Raw genomic sequence first — 23,602 nt, forward strand, 5'->3', positions numbered from 1 at the left:
CGGGACCGGTGGTTGGCGGCGTTTGGCGCGTCCGGGGAGGCGGCTGCACGTGCGGGCGGGGGCGATGCGTCACTGATCGGTGAGGAGCGGCGGAGGGGTCGGCCTACCTCCGAAGCCTGCGGCTTGGGACCCTTAGCAGTTAGTGCTTTCCTCCGGGGGAGTGGCCGTCGAGAGAAGGGTTGCCACGCTCACCGCGCAGGGGCGGGCCGCGGGCCACCTAGGCGGAGGGGTTGACAAGGGGAACGCCTGCTAAGCGAGGAGAGCAGAATGAGGGGAAAGGGGTCCGGGACTCCCCGTCTTAGATGGAGAAAGCGCGCCAGGTCTCCTGGAGGGAAAGGGTGGAAATTAGAGGGGGCGAGCCTGTTACTTTCAGACTGAGGGTCCTTTCCTCCCTCACCCAGGAGGAACAAGGATGAATATGACTCAAGCCCGGGTTCTGGTGGCTGCAGTGGTGGGGCTTGTAGTTGTTCTCCTCTACGCCTCCATCCACAAGATCGAGGAAGGACATCTGGCAGTGTACTACAGGTGAGCAGCATGTGCGGTCCACCAGGTTCTAGAGCAGACCCGGTACTTACGTCAGAGTGGAATCTGGGAAGTTGTTGCCACTGCAGCATCCTGGGAGTACTTCCCAATCCGGAGAAGAGATTTTTTTAATAACCCTTGAGAAAGCACGGGGTGAAGCAGAATTTTGCGGAGCACCCTCCAAGTGTTAGGCAGTTTTAGTGTTGTGTTTGCTTTGTGCAGAGGTTAAGACTCAGGAAAGGAAGTAGTCACTGTAACTGAAGAGATATATTAATAATTTGTAATCGGTACATCTGTACAGGCTTTTAGTTTGCCACTCCAGATGCTCTTTAGGAAATCTCGTCCTATTTATGTTTTTTCTATTTTTCCATTAAAAACCTTCCAGTGACTGGTTATGTTTTATAAGCTTTTATGACCATGTCAGTTGTTTTGTCCCTGGTTCTCAAGGAATGTAAGCCCAACACTGCTGGGCTACTCCTTACCCATTCAAATCAAGGAAAGAAATGTATGAATTGTGTTGCCATCTAGTTAAGCTGGAGTAGTTTTTCCTTAAGCATAATAACCACCAATTCCTTTTGATATAGACTAGTAAAAGAAAACAATTTGTGGAGAAATTGGGCCAGTGGTGTATTCAAAAAGAGGTTTAACCTTTTGCATATTTTCATCATCCACCTAAAACTGGTATTTCTACTTTTATATGCATCCTGAATTGTTTTTTTTTTAAAGTACAATTTTAATGGCATATCTTAGCAAATGGAACTCTAGCATAAGAAATGACAGCTTTGTCCAGATTTTCATCCAATTTGGCATTGTCTTTCTGACAGTAAAGGAGAGAATGTTTCAAGAAACAGCTTTCAGAGAATTATCAATGAACCTCAAACAGTTCATCTTTTCTTATTTTTGTGGCTTCTTTGCAAACCTAGGACTTCTTTGTTAGGTTTGCTCCCCAAATACCTCTTTTTTATAGTTTTCAGCATACTGAAATTCCAGAATTTGGTGAACAAGTTCATATGTTGCCTGTTTGTGGTTTGAACCTTCCCTCCGTTTATCTTTCCATGCTAAATTTTTTTTGTTTTTATACAGAAACTTTATGTTCCCAGTATTTTAGTTGTCTAGATAAAAGAATTATGTGCCTTAGAAATTTCCTCTTTCCTTGAAAGTTTGTATTGCTATCTTCTTTTTTTCAACCTAGTGATTAAATGTTCTAGGTTCTGATTTGCCTCTTGTTATGTACAATTAAAGTACCTCAACTAAGAGCCATTAGAATTTTTTTCACAAATATTTCTCAGAGGGCTAAAGATCAAAGGGAAATCCTTTGAACCTGAAAGTGGTGCTGGAAACCCAGAGGTATGGATGGTAAAGCTTATGAAACAAGGTGTAACATTGCAATTTTACTTTTACTTTTTTTTTTTAAACCGTTTTAGCTATGTAGGTATTTTAAGCTGGGTTTGTTGGCATGAGTAACTCCTCTGAGGCTTTAATAGCTTAGCCACGAGTAAAATTCTATAGCATTTTAGGTTTGAAAAGTAAGACCTGTAGCATTTTGGGTTTGAAAAGAGAATTTCTCTTTATAATTTTGTCAAATTGAAATATCTCTTTGCAGGGGAGGAGCTTTACTAACTAGCCCCAGTGGACCAGGCTATCATATCATGTTGCCTTTCATTACTACATTCAGATCTGTACAGGTGAGTGATTCCTAGGGATTCCAGAAATACAAGTGTGACAAGTTGCCATATTCATGGGTAGAGATAGATTTCCTTATTGTTTAAGCAGATGTTGTTATTTACTTAAATGCAAGAGTTCAGAGTACAGTTGTCACAGAACAAGTTATGATTTTGAACTATCTCACATTTGAAGTAAATTAGAAGTGTGAGCTAGGCAGTTTGGAAGGACTGACTTCTACCATCTGTATAATGTTATGTAGCAGGTTTTCTTTTGCTTCTGTTAAAACAAAAGCAAGAATTAGAAACACAACTAGAAATACAAGCAAGTGATTACGGTTAGATTACTTTTTGGTTTCCATAGAGGCAGGCTCCTGGGCTACTATTAACATGAAAGATCTGAATTTTTATACACAGCTTTTCTGCCTCAGTTTTTGCCTGATACATTAAGAACAATTTTATGTGGTATTTTGACAGGATCCCGGAATATTTGAAATAAGTGTCTGGTTATTGAAAAGAATACCTTTCCCATGGGAGACACTTAATAGGTATCTTTTGACATAAGGTAACAAAATAGGATTAGACTATTATAACTTTTGCATATTCATTATGATCATACATCTTTGGATTTAGAAGTTTGTCTACCATCTGCTGCTAATTTTTCAGGAATCAGGAAAATTCAGTGTTATTTAATCTTATAATTTTAATTCTAGGCTTCCTGCTGAGTGAGTGCTTAATTATGAATAACTAAATCCCCCAGATTTTCTTCCAGATCCCTTGTAGACGGCTTAGGAAAAGACTTGTATTTATTGAAGTGAAATGTGGTGTTCTTTCCCTAGTTACACTGATTTCCATTTTATTTTCCCATATTTGTTCATTTTTGCCTTGATTGATGAATGCTATCATGTCTTCACTTGCCATCTTTCCCTCCATTCCTCTTCTCCTTCCTAAATCTGGTCAGCCATTTTTAGGTTCATACCAGATTCCTTCTCTTCTAATCTATAGCTCTTTAAATCTGTATTATAAAGTTTGACCCTTGGTCTTATGTCCTTTAATAATAATTCTCTTGTATTGTTTTCTAAATTTCTGTGTGTGTTTTCTTTCCAGAAAATCTCTTTTAAGTTTCTTGAAGTCAAGAGCTATAACACATTTATATTTCTGACCTTTCTATTTGTGGTAGAAGTTGTTACAATTTGAGAACTGATTTCTCAGAAATGTGATGTAGTGAAGATGGGGACTGCCATCAGTTGATTCCATGATTTGATAAAATCACTTCATTCTTGTAGACGTCAGTTATTCCTCCGTGAAAGAAGGAATTTTAATTGCATGACCTTACCAACAGCTTCAGCATTCTATAATGTTATTACACTGGTGCCATTAAGCAGATTTTAGAGTTTAATTGCATATGTAACAATTATACTATATGTGATATGTATATATTTTATATATATATATATAGAGAGAGAGAGAGAGAGAGAGATTGAGATTCAAATGAAATTAGTAGAAAGATTTCAGCTTAAACTAGTATAATTTGCATCTACAAAAAATTAAATGTGGAGCCGGTGTCCTTCTTTATATATGAGACAGTAATAGTCTAGGAAAGAATTACACTAATAAAATTTTTTTTAAGAAAGTGTTCTTATAAGACATAAAGAACATAATTTTTAGGAATTTTTGGAACACATTAGAAGACATAACCCAATGTCAACAAATGTCTTAACAAACTTGATAATTGAAAGAAATACATTTGAATGTGAAATCCTATATATGGAGAGAAAACAGTGCTTAGAGAAATTATACAAAAACCTTCAACTTAAAGTATACATAACATAGAGTCACTTTTAAAATTAATATTGTGTCATACTTGGAAAATAATTTTTTTTTAATATTTATTTTTTAGTTGTTGTAGTTGGACACAATTCCTTAATTTACTTTTATGTGGTGCTGAAGATTGAACTCAGGGCCTTGCACATGTTAAGCAAGCACTCTACCGCTGAGCCCCAACCCCAGCTCAGAAAATAATTTTTAAAGAATATAAAAGTACATAGATAGAGTATATTAAATTGAAGATTTAACACCGAACTAATTACTAGTTCTTCTTAGTTTAAAAGTTGGCTGGGCAATATCCTTTAGGTTTAAATAGGAATGCATATTTTACTTTATGTGGAACATGGAAATTGAATTAGTATGGTGGTTTGAAAGAAATAAAATAAATTAAACTCATTTCATCATCAGCTCCCCTCACTTTACCTAAAACTATTATAAATGCTTACCATCATCCCACTCTTTCAACTCAAGAATTATATTTTCTTCTTTTCTCTTCTGGAATTTTCTATTTAACCAAATATCACATCCTTTCTGTATTATGTCTACTGGATTGAGCATTCAGTTTTCATGATCTTTACTAAATTAACCTAAGTAAAGTAATTCTTTAGCTTTCCTACTGATTTTCTTGCCTCCAGATAAGATGAATGATGAGAACTGCATCACATATGATCAAAGGAATTAAGTAAAAGACATTTTCCCCCAAAGCTGGTGATTGAATTCAGGACCTTATGCATGATAGGCAAATACTCTTAACTCTGAGCTATGTCCTCAGTCCTTCAATTTTTTTGAAAGGTTTATTTTATGACTGTATATAAGATGGACTAGAAAAAAAACTTCCAGCCAACATTCAGGGGCCTCTACCTAATATATTCTCTTCTCATAAGTCAAGTCTTATCTAAATTGTGCTTTCTGCTTCAAACCAACCAATCTTCTTCCTGTCACATGTATACACAAGTTTGTCTTCAACTTTTTGTATTTGAATGTGGTATTTATTGAAATTAAGATGTTCCTCTGCTTCCTTTGTTCTTATTACTCCCCCTCTAGATTTGGCTTATAAATACTTCACCTAAGAGAGCTTTTCAAGCTATTATTTTATTCCCTGTAACTTAACACCCAAAAGTTAACTTTATTCTCTGTTATTTTGTACCTGTTGATGGATTGTTTTATAAGGATTTTGTGTCCTGTGCAGGATTAGGACATTTTGGAAACAGGAACTAGGCTTCATTTTTCTTTTATATTCCATAAAATGGTATGTTGCTGTCACTTGGTAAGGTGCATTGTGTCTAGAATATACTTATTAGCAGCTGACCTGTTTGAGGCCTTAGAGTACAAGTAGGAAGTCATTCTGATTCAAACAAAGGTGTGACATGGCAGAGCGATTCAGTACCAGATTGTTGGTTCACTAGGAGAAAGCACTACTGGTTTGGCACTTATATTAAAAAGGAAACTTAACATGTGAGAGATCACTAGGTCCTAAACTAAAAATATTGACTGTAGCATTAGAGAAGAAAGATTGCTGTTAAGTTCAAGGGTAGCTTTGAGTCATAAGGTACTTGTACACATAAAATAGTTATCTTTTATCTTCATTGTAAATAGTAATGTTAGCAGTGGAATCAAAGTTCAGAGCACAAATCTTGACCATAGTGCCTTGTGGGTGAGCTTTTGTAGTTTGCTGTCCCTGGGTAAGTCCAGGCAAATAAGGAACTCCAGAGTTTTTTACTTACTAGCAGATTGAACATTGAATCTTTCCTAGTGCATTTTAATTGAACCTTAGTTATAAAATCTTGTCTGTCTCAATTCGCATTTCTAATAAGATAAAAAAGAAATGACTACTCTGATACTTAATCTTTGGGGAACTAAAATTTTGATGAAGTTCTCCTGTTCTTTCTCTCAGAGCCCTCCAGAGATTTGCCTCTGGAACTGGCAGCTCTTTGACAATATGTGTCCTGAGTTTTATTTGTTTTTCCTCCCCAGACAACTCTACAAACTGATGAAGTTAAAAATGTGCCTTGTGGAACAAGGTAAGCTTTATCCTTGTTGACCACCCTCCCTTAGTTCAGATGGAGTATTGTTCCTAAAATTGTGATCACTTAGGCACTTTTCAAATAAGCATGATAGTAACCCAGAGGGATTTCTGATATAAGCATTATTTGAGAAAAGATCTGTCTCCAAATAGGAACTTTCCATCTTAGGAACCAATAGGGTGCTATTGAAAAAGGTAGATTTTTCAGAACCATTATAACTAACTGTATATCATTGTTACTACATCTGTTTTAATGATTCTTTTTTAAGGTAGACTTTATTTTTTTAGAACAGTATTAGGTTCATAGCAAAATTGAGCAAAAAGTACAGTGAGTGTCCTCCTCTTACCCTGCCCCATATGTCTTTATTGACTTTTCTAAACTTAGTTTCCTCATTTGTAAAAATCAGGCAAAAGCAGTTATTATAAGGATTAGAATTAGTATAAACGAAGTACTTATTTCAGCACTTGACCCAGAGTAGATGCTCAATGAAAAGATAGTTTAAAATTAATTCATTTCATCATCTTATTTGTAGTACTAAATGCCATCTAATTTAGAGTTTCTGATTCAGTAAGTCTGGAGAGGCCTTTTTTCTCCCCTGACAACACTACAAACTAATGAAAGTAAAATATGCCTTGTGGAACAAGGTAAGCTTTTCTAACAAAAGTTTCTGGGTAGTGCTGATGCTTCTGGTCTGAAGACTTCAATTTGAAAATTGCTGCCCTAAAGAAGTTTAGGGAAAGAAAGGCAAGCGAGGACCAAATTATTTCTAGAGAATACTCACTACATTGAAGTGTATTAAAAGAAGAATGTCAAGTTCAAGGTATTTTTTAAATCACCTATTTTAAATGATCTAAAGTAATATTATAAGCCTACAAAGAAGCTTTTGACATATATAAAAGGACAGAGATACTTTTAAATAGGGACCATACTCTTCATATTTTAAGTTAATGTATTTGATTGTCAAGTTCTGTCTAGGTCTGTCTGTAACTCTTCTTTATGGATTCTATTTACTGGCTCACATTTGTCTCATTTCTTTGATTTTTAGTGGTGGGGTCATGATCTATATTGACCGAATAGAAGTGGTTAACATGTTGGCTCCTTATGCAGGTATGTTAACTATCTGTCATTTTTATAGTTATAACCAGAGTATTATAAATGAGATATTTCCTGAGGAATACGAAGGCATTTTTAAAGTTTTATAACCTCATTGATTACTGATAAATATAAAGGATTAATAATTGAATATTTTCCATTACTATAGAACAGAGGTAGAAATAGGTCTCAGGCTAGGCATAGTGATACACATCACCTATAATCCCAGTGGCTCCAGAGGCTGAGGCAGGAGCATCCTAAAAACAAGGACAGCGTCAGCAATTTAGTAAGGCTCTAAGAAAAGTAGAAATAAAAATAAAAAATGAAAGGTCTTGGAATGAGGCTTAGTGGTACAGCATCCCTGGATTCAGTCCCCAGTGGGCACCCCCACACACCCTGCAAAAAAAAAAAAAAAATATATATATATATATATATGTATGTATTATGTATGTATGTCACAGATTCCGGACAGAATTGATTTTCTACAACTCCATGATTTACTTGTCTCTGAGCTTAGTGTTTCTAAGTGCAAGATGGTCATTGATTATTTCTAGAACAGGGATATAGCATTGTATCCAATGAGAATAGGAGGTAATTTCCTTTTATGATAAAAGCCTATAACTGATCATTTCCTTGAGTCACACTGATTTTTCATCTTAGAGAAATCTTTTCTAGTTGAGATTTGCTATAACTTGGAAAGCAACCACAAAGTTCTTGGTGTAGGGGAAAGCATTTTCCTGGTAAAAGATGAAAACTTACAGATAGAGTAGGTAATGTTTAATTCAGAAACTTAATTGCAAGTCCTGAAAAAAAGATAGAACATTTTGTCTTTAATGATGATAATAAAATTTGCATGCCTAGTATGTAGAAGATATATGTTTGGCAAGAACAGTTTAAAAAGGTGAAGTTATAGCTTTTGCCACCAAGGAGTTTTTATTTTACTTGAGAAGACTTAATACAGACTAGAGAGAGAGAGATTAGAATGTGAGATTCTGATTATGACAAATTTCACATCACTGATACAGGTACAAATAGTGAAAAGGTTTCAGAGAATAGCAAATGTATCATGTCAAATGGATTTGAGTCATATTTTTAAAGATTAAGTATTTTCCTAGTCTTTGTACATCCAGTTGGCCCTCTGTATCTCATAGATTGAATGAACCTCAGATTAAAATTATTTGGGAAAAAATTATGTATATACTAAACATACAGACTTTGTTTCTCTAAACAATGTAGTGTAACGACTATTTACAAAGCACTTACATTGTATTAGATATTGCGAGTCATCTAGACCTGATTTAAAATGGATAGAAGGATATGCATAATTTATATGCCAATAGTACACCTTTTTATATACATGTATAAAATTTGATATCACTTTGATGTTTTGAAACCAATCCCTCGTGGATACGAAAGGGATGACTGTACTTTACCTGGTCAAAAATCATTGGAATGGATTATGATTGAAAAAAAAAAAAGTTGAGCACAGTATTACACACCTATAATCCTAGCTACTCAGGAAGCTGAGTCACAAGGATCACAAGTTCAAAGCCATTCTAGGCAACTTTAGTGAGATCCTGTCCAAAATAAAAAGGGCTGGGGGTGTAGCTCAGTGCTTGCTGAACATGGATGAGGCCCTGGTACCCTATTACCACAAAAAAAAAAATCCCTAGTACACACAGATACAAAAAGAAAAAAGGAAGAAGTTAGCTCTAGTCACAGCTAAATAGGAAACTTAGATCGCCAATTCGTTTGGAAAATGATCAAGCCACATGATTTAGTCAGCAGTTATATATTGGTGGCCTATCCATCAATTGTGGTCTGGAATCCAGTTGCGTCTAATATCATACATGAGAAGGCCAGTGGGGCAAGTCTTTGTGTCTGAAGCCAGGCACAAAAAGCAGCCTGTTTTACTTGTTTAGTTGGTAGAACATAGATTCTGACGTGGTATATTATGTACTTTGGGGGATATTTCTGAAATTCTCTGGTTCTTAACTTCCTACTTTGTGAAATTAGGTGATTTTGGTTTTTGATTTGGGGTTTGTTTGTTTGGCTTTTTGGTAGTGGTGTTTTTTTGTTTTTGTTTGTTGGTGAGAATTAAGGACTATTGTATGTAAATTGCCTGACATTGAGTCTAGTATAGTAATTAGTCTAGTATAGTAATTCTCTTTTAGCCTAGTGTTTTGTTTGGTTGGTCAGTTGGGGGTTTTTTGTTTGTTTGTTTGTTTGTTTTTCCTTTTTGAAGTACTGGGAGTTTGCATAGGACCTTGTGGTTTTGCTAGGCAGGCAATCTACCACTTAGCTACATACCCAACTTTTTTTTTTTTTTTTTTTTGAGACAGGTTCTCACTAGTTGTTCAGGCTATCCTTGAACCTGAGATTCTCCTGCATCAGCCTCCTGAGTAGCTGGTATTATAGGCATGCACCATTGTTCCTGACTTAGGCCGGTGTCTTTTTTTACAACCTTTGTAAACTGCTTACAAAATGATCTTTTGTAGCTGCTATCTTCTTTTATTCTCATTATTCCTTAATTAATTCAGTCCCTCTTTACCTCTTGGCTAAACTTTTTCTAATAATCATCTTATACTTTTCCTCCTTTTCAATTCATCTTCACACTGCTGCCAAAGTACAAATCTGTGTCATGCCCTTACCTGAAAACTTTGACACTTACCTATTACTTCCAAAATAATGTACGCTTTCCTAAGTATAGAATTTGGGTTTTGCCTATTAGTGTTCTGAATGTAAGAATATCCAGAAAATTGAGCCCTATAAACCCATCAAGGTATGTGAGTTGTGTTTTGTTTTTACTATTTTGTTTGCACTTTTCTTCATGTATAATAATAATCCCTGTAACTTATCCTGGCGGATTTGAAGATACCTGGGTTATTGTTGTGTGAAACAAACATGGTCGTACCTTTCCTTCAGTGTTTGATATCGTGAGGAACTACACTGCAGATTATGACAAGACCTTAATCTTCAATAAAATCCACCATGAGCTGAATCAATTTTGCAGTGCCCATACGCTTCAAGAAGTTTACATTGAATTATTTGGTAAGTGATTTGTTTTAAATATGAAAATAGTCAGAAATTTTTTTAATTCATATCTTAAGTTAAAATTTCACATATAACTTGGTAGAGATCAGAAAAACTTAACTCACATACTATGTATTCTGGGTTTTTTGTTTATTTGTTTGCTTTTTTTTTTTTTGGTACAGGGTATTGAACCCAGGGTCACTTAACCACTGAGCCACATCCCCAGCCCTTTTTTATTTTTTATTTTGAGACAGTCTCACTAAGTTGCTTAGGGCCTCACTGATTTGCTGAGGCTGTCTTTGAACTTGAAATCCTTCTGACTTAGCTTCTAAGTAGCTGGGATTACAAGCATGCACCATCATACCCAGCTGTATATTCTGTTTTTACTATGATATCTTACTAGAAACTCACTTTGTTGCTATCTTAATAGATAAATTGAGGAAATTTAGAATTGTGTTTGTGGGCTCCCTGAGGTAAATCCCCGTGTTTGAGATTTGGTAGTAAAACTGACAGGATATAGTTGTTTATTATCCAATAAATAAGTTTATCCAACATTAATATAAATGATTTTATTGGATAAATTTAATTTGGGGGTAAACTTCGATTATTTGCTTGTCATCTTCCTTAATTTACTAATTTCTTTCACTTTTGTGCAAAAGGAAAAGTATTTTTTGTGAAAGAATAATACTGTGGAAAATGTAGGTCTCATGCTCTGGTTTTGTTTTGCTATTAATACAATGCAAAAAAAAAAAATTGAGCATCATGAGATCTTTTGTTCTTGACTTCAAAAACAGATCAAATAGATGAAAACCTGAAGCAAGCACTACAGAAAGATTTAAATGTCATGGCCCCAGGTCTCACTATACAGGTAAGCTCTTTTCCAGGGAAGTTCTCTGGGAGTTTTGAGAGCTTTGAGTTTACTCCCCCTTTCAACTGATTATTTATAAAGCAGTTATTTAAATGAAGTGCCTTGGTGATTTATAGAATACCTTTCATTCTGTTGTAGCTTGCCATGGGTGGCATTCTTTTATGATTCTTAAAGGGAACTAATAAGCTGAGGAAACAAAATTCATATTTATCTGTTTATCAAATTCATATTTTGTTTACAAAGGAAATAAAATTAATATTCTACAAGGAAACAATTCATATTTCTGCCATGTGTGAGGCATTATTAAGTATAGTAATTATAATTATCAGCGTAAGAGTAATCCTTACCCTCAGTGAGATTATGTGTTAAAAGATTCAAGTCTAAGATTTGAACAACAATTGTAGACAAAAAAAATATGTCACAAAGTTTATTTGATGAATTCATTGGACAGTTATTGCTATAATAGTTGAGAGGACATTCAATAAAGTATGCCTAATACTATAATAATTAATTTTTTTAGGTAAGTCAGGAAATTTTAATTTGAATTATATGGAGCAAAAGAGTGGAAAGGTATTTCAAGTGAGTGGGATGTTCTGAAGTAAAGCAAGGTAGCCAAGAATTTAGTGGTGGTAGTAGTGGTGGCATTGGGAGATAGGGTGGTGAGAACTTACACACCTACTTTTCTGAGTCATTGTGTTTTTAGCTGGTGGGTTTAAAACCATTAGTGAGTTATTATAAAAATCAATTTTATTGGATCATTTTAAATAAGAATAGGAAAAGAAGTCAGAGGAAAATAAATATCATGTAGCAAGTTAAGTATTCTGGGAAATTTTCATTTTATGTGTCTAGGAGTGGGTGATTATATTGGGTGTCAATGCAAAATGTGTTTCGTACTCTGTCTTTGGTCAGTAACATTTAAAAGCCATTGCTATGGATCTAGATTTTCTGAGAAGTGGTAATGTGGCTTCTCTATTTTGCTTTCTCAGAGGCTCTAGGAGAGTTGTTGATTGTTGTGATGAACATTACTGCAGTTAAAGATTGCTATGGAGAGTGTGCATAAGTGATCATGTGTGTGCTTCTCACAAGCAAGACTGGAAGGGCAGGGTTTCTCTGTGGCCTCATTCCACAAATGACATAGCAGGTAAATTACCTGCTTTGGTGAACCACCAAAGTTAAGAGGTCATTTGAAAGGTAACTTTGCGCAATATTCTTGGTTTCTAGTCCGTTGTAACTTGGAATAGCTTTTTGATTTTAAAGATAGTTTTAAATGTGAATGTCAGAGATACTTAGGTTTTGACCAGATTGTTACTGTCATTTCTTTCATAGCTGCCTAGAATTCCTTGCTCTGTATTACTTAGCCATTTCTCTGTTCCTTTTTGTTGTTGTTGTTACTGAGGCTTGAACCCAGGTATGCTTAACCGCTGAGCTACATCCTCATCCCTTTTTATATTTTTAGAGACAGGGTCTCACTGAGTTGCTCAGAGCCTCACTATATTGCTGAGACTAACTTTGAACTCCTAATCCTCCTGCTTCAGCCTCCCCAGCCACTGGGATTACAGACATGCATCACCTCACCCAACTTCTTCCAGTTTTTTGTTTTTTGGGGGTTTTTTTGTATTAACAAATAGTAACGAGCATATGTCCTTATACATAAAGATTGTCTTAACAAAGTGACTGTACAAATCCATGTTCCTGTCAGCAATTTATGCAAATACTTGTTTCCCTATGACCCCACCATTAATAGAACCAATCAAACATTCTGGTTTTGTCATATGGATAGATGTGAAGTTATTTCTCTCTCTTCAATTTGCATTTCCTTGGTTATTAATGAGGTTGAGCATCTTCTGGTATTTTTATACTCTCTTCTGTCAATGCCTATTTTTCTGTTATGTTTATCATTTTCTTACTGTTTGTAGTAGTTCTGTATATACTGGATTTTTTATGCACACATTTTTATACATACATGTATTATAGAAAAAAGGTTTTAGGAAAAGGATGAACTGTAAAATGAAACTCACCAGTAATCTTAACTATGCAGAGATAACAGTTTGTTGTTGCAGATGCTTCTTAATACAATAGATTTACTTCATCATCACTTTTAATGTTTATATATAATGAATTTCTATAGTTTCAGTTGTTTTACTATTATATGCATGTTGCAATGACTGTGCTTATGTATACACCTGTTAAAGTACCCCCATTATGATAGATTTTTTTAATATCTTTTTAAAATATTTTTTTAGTTGTCAATGGACCTCCATTTTTTTTATTAATACATGGTGCCGAGAATCGAACCCAGTGCCCCACACATGCTAGGCAAGTGTTCTGCCACTGAGCCACAGCCCCAGCCCCCTTATGATAAATTTTTAAAAGTGGAATTGATGAGTCAAAGTGTGTGCCCTGTTTGGGAGCTTGACATGTATTGCCAGTTGCTTTTCAGAGAAGTTTTAGCCGTTCCTACTCTCGTCATCGGTATTAATGGGCTATAGTTTCTATTTGTTTTTGTGTTTAGACCCAAATAATTAGCAGATGCTTTAGGGAAGATTTACATAATAGTTTGTATTAATTATTGAGGTTGAATGCCCTAGGGTATGTATTGTCCACTTGCCTTTCTTTTGTGAATTATTTATTGTTTTGGCTCATTTTTTTAGTTACATTTTTCTAATTGATTCAAATACACTATTTTTATGGGGGTTTTTTGTTTTTCTATTTTGAATTAATGGAGATTGAACCCAGGGCCTTAGACATGTTGAGTAAGCATTATACCACTAAGCTACATCCCCAATCCTTTTTATTTTTTATTTTAATACAAGGTCTTGCTAAGCTGTCCCAGCTGACCTCAAACTTGTGCTCCTCCTGCCTCAGGTTCCTAAGTAGCTGAATTAATTATAGGCATGTGCCACCACTTCTGCTGTAGCTCTTTTTGGTGTATGGTTTTTGTTTTGTGGTGCTGGGGATTGAACCAAGGGCCTCACACATGCTAGGCAAGTGCTCTACCACTAAGCTATATCCCTAGCCCTGAATCTTTTTTAAAAATGTACTTTTTCCCAGGTTTTGGGGGTTTTTTGTTTGTTTGTTTGTTTTTTGTTTGGGGTTTTTTTTTTTTTCCTTTTTTTTCATTTTTCTTTTTCTTTTCTTGCTTTGTTTTTGCCATTTCACTTTTTTCCCCCTGAAATTTTGAAGTTTTAAACTTTTACGTAGTGATTTAGTGGTTTTCTTAATGGAGTCTTACTGGGCTGGCATGCTTGATACCTTTCACCACTTTAAAAGTATAGACATTTAAATTGCATCAGAAATTTCAAAATTTTTATCTAATTTTACAGTTATATTCTTAGATTTCAATCTTTAATTTGTCTGGAATCTATTTTGGTGTCAGTTATGAGATAGGGGTCCATTTCCACTCCAGACTAGTGGGGTGGCAACAGTAATTACTAATTTATCCTTCCATGTTCTCCCTTCTCTGAGTGATATTTGTATTATATGCTAAATTCCATTATATACAGGTATCTTTTCCTGAACTTCATTCTGTTTATAGATCTATTCCTATTCTTTTATTAGTTATTAAGCCCTTGTTTGGTCTTTTTTTAGACATCAAATCTACATCTCTTCTGTTTTTTTCTTTCTTGTTGGCTAATGTAGCTCCTTCCTCTAGGACTACTCTGGAAGTGTGGGAGTCGTCTTTGACAATCCATTGCCCTTAACATCTAATGAGTTCCCATGTTCTGTTGATTCTACCATCAAAATCCATGTAAGACCACCTGCTCCTCTGTTTTTTCTGCCCCTCCTTAAACCAAGACACCATTTCTTGCCTGAACCAGTAGCCTTTCTTCTTTTGCCTAATTTCACTTTTTCCCTTATCTACGTCATATTCTATAGATAGCAAGAACGATCTTTTAAATTTGTTTAATATATTTTTGTTTTTATAAAAAGTTATTGAATGAAAAACATGTAGCTTTGTAATGCATTCTTAAAGTGGAAAACAAGGTCTCCATTGTTTTGGTTGCTTTTGTCTTCTTTTAAAATAGTTTCTTACAGTAGTTAGTTGGAATACATTTTTAGAACTTCAGGTCTATTTTTCAACCTTTTTTTTAAATTTTTTTTTAAGATGTTGATAGTCCTTTATTTTATTTATTTATTTATTTACATATGGTGCTGAGAAATGAACCCAATGCTTCACACTAGGCAAGTGCTCTACCACTGAGCCACAACCCTAGCCCCATCAACCTTCATTTTTAACACATTACCATGTGGTTGTGGTAATTCAACTTTTTACTCAATTTTAAAATCTGGTAAGATATATCATCTACTTAGAAACAAAGGCTTTGATATTTTTGCCAGATGAGTTTTCATTTTTTATAATTTCAAGCTAGACCAGGTATCTAAATTAGCATTTAAGTTATAGGATTGTAGTCTATGGCTTTACTTGATCATATCAAGGCAAGGATATTTATCCTTTTTGTTTCTTTTAGAATTTCTGTGTTGGGGAGAAACTCTTCTTCTTCTTCTTTTTTTTTTTTTTGGTACTGGAGGTTGAACCCAACGTCACTTAACCACAGAGTCACGTCCCCAGTCCTTTTTATTGTTTTGTTCTTTTCAGATATACATGACAGTAGAGTATATTTTGACATATCATACATACATGAAGTATAACTTCCTGTTCTTGTGGTTGTACATAATGTGAAGTTAGACCGGTTGGGTATTCATATATGAACATAGGAAAGTTATGTCCGATTCATTCTATCTTTCCTATTTCTATCTTTCCTCCCTTCCTTTCATTCCCCTTTGTCTAATCCAGTGAACTCCTATCCCCCCTCCCACTTATTGTGTGTTAGCATCTGCATATCAGAGAGAACATTCAGCCTTTGGTTTTTGGGGATTGGCTTATTTCATTTAACATGATAGTCTCTAGTTCCATACGTTTACTGGCAAACACCATAATTTCATTCTTCTTTATGACTGAGTAATATTCCATTGTGTATATATACCATTTTCTTTTATATTCATTTTTTGAAGGGCACCTAGGTTGGTTCCATAGCTTAGCTATTGTAAATTGAGCTGCTATAATTTTTTTTTTAACTTTTGAGACAGTCTTACTAAGTCACTTAGGGCCTCGATAAGTTGCTGAAGTTGGCCTTGAACTTGCGATTCTCCTGCCTCAGCCTCCAGAGTTGTTGAGATTATAGAATATAGAAGTATGCCCCATACCCACCTGGCTGAGAAACTCATATCTTTTTAAAATTTTTATTTATTTATTTTAATTATGTATATATGACAGCAGAATGCATTTTGATTCGTTGTATACAATTGCAGCACAACTTTTCATTTCTCTGTACACAATGCAGCATCACACCATTCCACCATCTTTCCTGCCCCCCCCCACTCCCTTTACTTCCCTCCGTCCCCCTTGCCCAATCAAAGTTCCTCCATTTTTCCTATTGCCTCCCCCCATTATGGATCAACATCCACTTATCAGAGAGAACATTTGGCCTTTGGTTTTGGGGGATTGGCTAATTTCGCTTAGCATGATAGAGAAACTCATATCTTAGGTTAAATTAATAGATATAATGAATTTTAATGCTGATCAATTTGTAGTCTCTCTTTTAAAAAATTGTTTTAGAAAGAGAACATAGGATCACAGTTGATTGGTGGATTTATCCTATATCTGCAATTTTGTTGAACTCACCATCTCTAATAATTTTGGGGGTTGATTTTTGTAGATTTTTCAGTTATATAATTACACCAAGATAAAAATCTTGTTTTCCTCTTCCACAACCGAGTAAAGTCCCAAAGTCATCCTGTTTTAATTCTTCATATAGCACTCATAATTATGTGAAATTCTCTTACTTATTTGCTTTTTGTTGTTATTGTCTCTTTAAAATTTTAAATTCCATGACAGCAATCTTGCTTTGTTATTCACTACCATCGCCACAGTACTCATATCACTACTTTAATTTTTCCTTTTGCTATATTTATAACCTCATTTTTCTTCTTGAAAAACTTCTCTGGAAAAATTAGAATGGTGAAAATGATCATCCTTGGCATTTTTTTTCCTGTTATTTAATGGAGTGACTATTATATTCTGACTTTTTGGCTTAAAATTTGTTTATAATCCAGGGGTCAGTTTCAACATGTACATTTCATTTCATCACCTTTTTGTCTCCACTCACTGTGTGTGTTTATGGTGTGAGGTAGGGGGTGTTTTGGTTGTTGTTTTCTCAGATTTCTTATACAACTTACTCATGGTATCTGCTATAGCAGGTATTTGTATTTTCACATATTTGGAAATGTGTGAGGTTTCCCAGGATTGGCAAGCATGTGGTGTGTTATTCAAGACAGTCCTATTTTATGCTTTTTGTTATGTGGCTAAAAAGATATGTGACCAGTCAGTCTCTGAATTTAAAGCAGTGTGACGTGCTTCCCTCTGAATCATTCTTGTCTGTATTGGAGGTCATCTGTATGCCTGGAAGTCACATAATGAAATCTAGCATCTCAAAAATTCTGGTTCTGAATTTTTATCTTCTAAATATCTCCACTGAATGTCCTTAAGAACTCACATGCCTTTACCTTCAGTGTGTGATGGGGTTTTTCCTCACAGCACTAGCTTCTTATAGTGTTCTATTATAATTCTTATCATTAGTTATGAGAGTCCTCAAAATTACAGATTTGACTATGCTTTGTATAGGAAATTCTGGTTTCCTTAAAAGTGTTTGAAGCCTTCTTTTAAAATACTTGTGTTTAAAAGCAAATAGGAAGCTTTTGAGAGATTAAGTCCTTGGTGTATAAAGTCAGCCTTCAAAAAAACAAAATAGCACTTTTCATGTATATAATTATGTCAGAGTATACTCTGATTAGAGAAACCAAGTGTCTAGGAAACAAGGTCCACAAAGACTGGTAGACTTTGTTCTGAGGCTCCAAGAAGAAAGAATATAAGCTGTGAATTGCTGTTATCCCTCAGCTATTGGGCTATGTATTTATAGCTAGTACTGAGTGATTGCAGTTTTAGGAAGTGATAATAAGTAACTGGCTTATTAGACACTGTATTAAATTGTATAGACTGACCTCAGTTTTTAGTTTGTTTTTGACTGTTTCTAATTCGTTCAATTTTAGTCTTGTAACTTTGCCTTCCTTCTGTTTCTTTGGTTTGAAAGTTTGAAAAGAAAAGCAAAACTAACCAACTAAACAACTTTGTGAACATCTGTTAAGGGGAACCTTTTCCCTCAAGGAGTTTATTTCTCTAGTGGGTACAGTGGTTTTTCTCCTGTAGTTAGTAGTTTTTTAAGAAAACTAGAAATAGCTTATCTTTGATTCTTGGTGTGATAGCATGAGAAATAGCTTTTCCAGTAGGATCTCTGCACCTTAGTAGGCAGCTATGTTATAGTTGTTTTATTAGTACGAATTGGGGAGCTCTTCGATAGAAGATTCAGTGTGAACATTTATTTTTTAAATATACCTTTGTTTGTTTACTTTTATTTTTTAGGCTGTGCGTGTTACAAAACCTAAAATACCAGAAGCCATAAGAAGAAATTTTGAGTTAATGTGAGTAACAAGCATGGGATCCTAATATTTCTATTTAAAGCTGTCTACTTACTGATACAACAGTCCAGATGAAATACATGACATAATAGAGTTGGGTTGGGTAACTGTCTATTACCTATACATTTATCTTAGTAATATTGCCAGTTCTCATGTCTTAATTCCAACTAGACTCTTTCTAGTTTTCTCTTTATGTATAGACATTTCAGAAGCAGTCTTAGTTACTAAAGATGCAATTTGCTGTGGAACTCTTGGTGAAAACCTAAGGAGCTGTAATCTGCATATGAATAATATCTTGAATTAAATATTATAACAGGAATGAAAGTCCTAGCTATTAAGGTGAAGAGAGTGCCCATATTTTGTTATCTTATTGTAATAATAAGAAAAGAATAGACACCTAGTTAATATGAAGTTTGGTTTTTCCATTGTATGTGACTGTGTATCTAAAATTAGACCTGAATCTTTTCAGTTTATCTCTGGGGAAGCTTTGCTTGAATTGACAAGGCTTCCCTAGTCTTTTATGTTCCCAGGATTGTCTTGGAATGAGAAGTTACTTGCTTGATATAAAATTAAAGATTTTAGAGGGTTCCTTTTAATGGGAACACTTACTGCATTTGGAATGACAGTATTTTCAGATGATAGATTCTGAAGAGAAAAAAACAATGGTCTTTAGAGAATTTGACCATTAGGAAAAATATTAAATGCTAGGGAAAAAATAACTATAAAAGTTAATAATACAGCAGATGTATAAATACAGGTGATCAAAGGAGTAATAATGCTACTTTTGAGTTCTTTTTATTTCTAAGTCTGTATCCTCTGTCATAGAATTTTATTTTCCTTCTTTTTCGTTGTTAAAAATAAATACTTTTAAGGTTACCAGGCTGGATAGATCATAGGTTTGAGCCACATGTAGAAAAAAAAAAATGTTTACTGAAGGCTCCAAATATGATTATTTGGAGCTTTTAATTAAATTTAAAGCCTAAATTATTAGGCTTTAAATATGATTATTTCTTGTGATTGAAAGATAAATGTATTTTCTTTTTATTTTATTTATTTATGTATCTACTTATTTCTTTTGTGTGTGTGTGTGTGTGTGTGCGCGCGCGCAAAAAGAAACCCAGGGCTTCTCTTATGCTAAACTACACTCTACCCCTTAACTGTGTCCTCAGATCCAAATATTGTATACTTTTTGTCTTCAAATAACTCAATTTTGGGCTGGGGTTGTGGCTCAGAGGTTGTGGCACTCGCCTAGCATGCATAAGACACTGGGTTCGATCTTCAGCACCACATAAAATAAAATAAAGATATTTTTAAAAAATAACTCAATTTTCAGAACATTGTGTCTTTATCAGTGTTGGCATGAGGAGAGGGGGAACATGTCTTGGTGTAAATGCTTTACAGATAATTCTGGGTCTTTCTTAATTTTTTAAACAATGGAAATTCCAGAATTAAAAGCTGTGTTGGGATTATATAGTCTAACCTCTTACCTAATAGTAATCTTTTTGTAATACCATTTCTGTCATGTGGTCCCACAGAGGCTACTTGTACATGCTTAGCAATAGGCTAGCATTTCCATTATTTGAAACTCAAATTCTTAGAAAAGTTTTCCTTACCTTGAGCCACAGTGTACTGCCTAATAACTGCCACCTGGCTATACCTTTTACCTGTCAAATAGCACCACTGTACCTGGTGCCCAACTGAGGAGGACAGAGGCTCAAATCTAGCACCATCTGCTTGCTATTTGTGTCTGAGGAACCACATTTGCCCAGAGACTGGTGCCTTTTTCTGATTGACTGTGATGCTGTGTGGGCTAGCAGAAGGCCTAACAGAAGGAAAGCTTTTATGTACTTCCTTTCAGATCATAGCCCGGTACATGGCACAGTTAGAAGGAAAAAATTAGGCTGAGTTCTAATATTCTAATTTTTGTTTTTCTTATCTCTGGGTGACTTTGGACCAATCATTCCATCTTTCAACCTCACATTCATTTTAAGTAAATACCTGAACATACCCTAATGGACCCAAATATCCTTATTTGAAAAATGCTTCTCTAACTCATGGTCAAAATTACTATGACCACATCATAAGAGAATCATTTCCGGGGCTAGGGATAAAGATCAATGTGAGAGTGCTTTCCTAGCATGCACAAGTCCCTGAGTTTAATCCCCAACACTGCAAAATAAAAATTTTTATAATTTTTATAATGTTTTGCTTTAAAGGGAGGCTGAGAAGACTAAACTTCTTATAGCTGCACAGAAACAAAAGGTTGTGGAGAAAGAAGCTGAGACGGAGAGGAAAAAGGCTGTTATAGGTACTTTGACTTATTTCTGAAATGAATGTCTCTAAGAATCTGTGCTATGAGTTGTCTTGTTGTTTGTTGGTCTCAAGTTGGATATTGAGAGGATTCAAATAAGATGGTATCATCTGTAGTGGAGAATTCTGGAAACTTCATTATGCATTCAGATGTCCTGAAGCCTTTGAAAGAAGGTGAAGCCAGTACTTAATGAAGTGTCTTGGCTCTCCATCATGTTGTTGACTGCTGCTGTTGTCTTTTTCAAGTGTAGTGAGAAGGGCTAGGGTTTATGGGCAGCTTTAATCTCTGGAGTAGAATTTTCATTTATTCAATTTAAGAATAAGGAAGTTTTTTGGCCAAATCTCAAGTTAGAGTATGTGTCCTTGCTGTTATCATGCACCAAGTTTTATTTGTATAGATAACTGCCATCTATGAAAGTACAATAGTATTACTTACAGCTCATTTTGAATTATATTGTAGGATACTGTATATTAGATTGCCTCTTTCGTCTACAGTTGATGCTGAGTTTAAGGACTTTTTTTTAAGTAAAGATAGATAGATAGATATAGATATATAGATATATATATAGATCACTGTTTTCCTATATATATATATAGGAATGTACAAAGAATATATAGGAAGTCTTAAAATTTTACCATATTTTAGCTAGGTGTAGTATGCACACCTGTAATCTCAGTGACTTGGGAGGCTGAGGCAGGAATATTGCAAGTTTGAGTCAGCCTGGGTAACTTAGTGAGACCCTGTCTCATAAAATAAAAAGGACTGGGGGTATAGCTTAGTATTAGAGTACCCCTGAGTTTAATCTCCAGTACTACCTTTAAAAAAGAAAAAAAAAAAAAGGATTTTGCCACATTTCCTTGAGATATTTTCTTTAAAGGGAAAAAAAAACACAAAAACTATATATGTCTTTGAAGCCTACTTTGTCCCCTTCCCTAGTCTTATTTTTTAACCCTTCTTCTTAGAGCAGCTTCTGTTCTGAAGTAGATGTGTACGTTCTTTTTATCCATATTTTTAAACTTTTATTTCTAATATGTAACAATAAACAGCTTATTTACCTCTTTGAAGCTACAAAAACAGTATTATACTCCCTTTTATTTTACACTGGGCCTTTTTCTGACCATTGAAATTTATTCATATTGATACATGTTCATTTGGTTCATTTTTAACTGCTGGGTAATTTCATTCTGAGTGAACCTCGGATTTTTTTCTGATGAATTACTAATAAAGAATTTGCATAGTTTATGGTTTATCCTTATTACAGACCCTACTGTCCTTTTTATGTCTTCTTTTACTTGTGTGCAAGAATTTGCCTAGAGCAGGGTTATTCAGCATGTGGGGTGGGGTAGTGTCCTATCACCAGCTATTCTTTTCTGAGCCACAATAAGATAAGCCTAAATATTCAGATCAGAGTGAGTTTAGAAGTTCTTATAGCATTTTAACACAGTAATTTTTTGTTTTCTCTTGGTACTGGGGATTGAACCAAAGGCAGTTAACCACTGAGCCACATTCCCAACCCATTTTTTATTTTTTGAGACAGAGCATCACTAAGTTGGTGAGTTTGGCTTTGAACTTGTGGTCCTCCTGCCTCAGCTTCCTGAGCCACTAGGATTACAGGTGTGTGCTACTGTGCCCAGTATGATCTCTCGTACATTGAATTAATAGTAAAAGATGGAGTTTATGTTTTTATGTTCAGTTTTTAAATTTTTTTAGTAGTTCATTTTTATTATAGTTTATAATATATTGGTTCTTCAAAACACACACAAAGGCATTTTTCCACAGATAGTCTGAGAAGCACTGTACTAGAAAAACATATCTCGAAGTAGAATTGTTTCATCATAGGTTGTACATATTTTCAAAATTTATATACTGCCAAATTGCTCTCTGAAGTGATTGTTTTATTTTTTCCTCTCTTCAATAATGCTGAATTCCAAGTTCTATCCTTCCATACTTGAGTTCCTCATTCTGCAAATCCACCTCAACTCTTAGAGCTATCAGACTTTTAAACATTTACGTCAATTTAATGGTGGTCTTGGTGTACCACATAAGTTCAATTTTAATCTCCCTGATTATTAGTAAAGTTGAATATCATTTATTGGTCATTCAGGTTTCCTTTTTCTTTTCCCGTATGAATTGCCTTTTAGTGTCCTTACCCCGTTATTTTATTATTTTTTTGAACTGGTTTATAAGGGTTCTTTATATATTTTTAGTACTAATTCTTTTCTAAATTTATGCATCAAAATATCTTCTCTTAATTTGTTGCTTGACTTTGAACTCTGATATCTTTGACATACATATATATTTTAACTTTCACATAGTCAAATTGATCACTCTTTTCCGTTATGGTTTGTGGCATTCCTATCTTTCCCTACCGCAAAGTAATTTCTATTCTAAAAGTTTTAAAATTTCTGCTTTTCGAATTTAGCCATGGAATTTATTTTAGTGTTTAATGTGACATAGAAATTCGAGTCTTTTTCCAAGTGACAAACCAATCATTCATTATTTATTCTACTTATTTCTAATGCATATATATCATATAACAAGATACTATATGTAATTTGTTGTGTTGCTAAGATCTCTGTTTTGTTCCAGTTTTTTGATTTTGGTTTTTTTGGTCTATCTTTTATTTCTAGTATGTAACAATAAACAGCTTATTTACCTCTTTGAAGCTACAAAAACAGTATTATACTCCCTTTTATTTTACACTGGCCTTTTTCCCAGTATTACCTTGTTT

The 23,602-nt window shown here is 34.6% G+C and overlaps 1 protein-coding gene across 3 annotated transcripts in view; it reads left to right on the plus strand.

The window, feature by feature from the left end:
- Erlin1 (ER lipid raft associated 1) overlaps positions 1-23,602 on the plus strand; it is a 41,141-nt gene continuing 17,539 nt past the window's right edge. For 2 of the 3 annotated variants that reach the window (XM_071611002.1, XM_027930035.2), the window contains exons 1-9: positions 1-79; positions 402-525; positions 2,126-2,207; positions 5,985-6,031; positions 7,080-7,141; positions 10,052-10,177; positions 10,954-11,027; positions 18,505-18,563; positions 20,777-20,868. In XM_071611002.1, coding sequence (XP_071467103.1) covers positions 413-525; positions 2,126-2,207; positions 5,985-6,031; positions 7,080-7,141; positions 10,052-10,177; positions 10,954-11,027; positions 18,505-18,563; positions 20,777-20,868 — 655 coding nt within the window. In that variant the 5' untranslated portion in view covers positions 1-79; positions 402-412. Of the gene's footprint in view, positions 139-401; positions 526-2,125; positions 2,208-5,984; positions 6,032-7,079; positions 7,142-10,051; positions 10,178-10,953; positions 11,028-18,504; positions 18,564-20,776; positions 20,869-23,602 lie in introns of all 3 variants that reach the window. The other variant, XM_071611001.1, reaches the window with a different exon arrangement.

The sequence above is a fragment of the Marmota flaviventris genome, chromosome 4 (assembly GCF_047511675.1).
Source record: "Marmota flaviventris isolate mMarFla1 chromosome 4, mMarFla1.hap1, whole genome shotgun sequence".
Classification (NCBI taxonomy): Eukaryota; Metazoa; Chordata; class Mammalia; order Rodentia; family Sciuridae; genus Marmota; species Marmota flaviventris.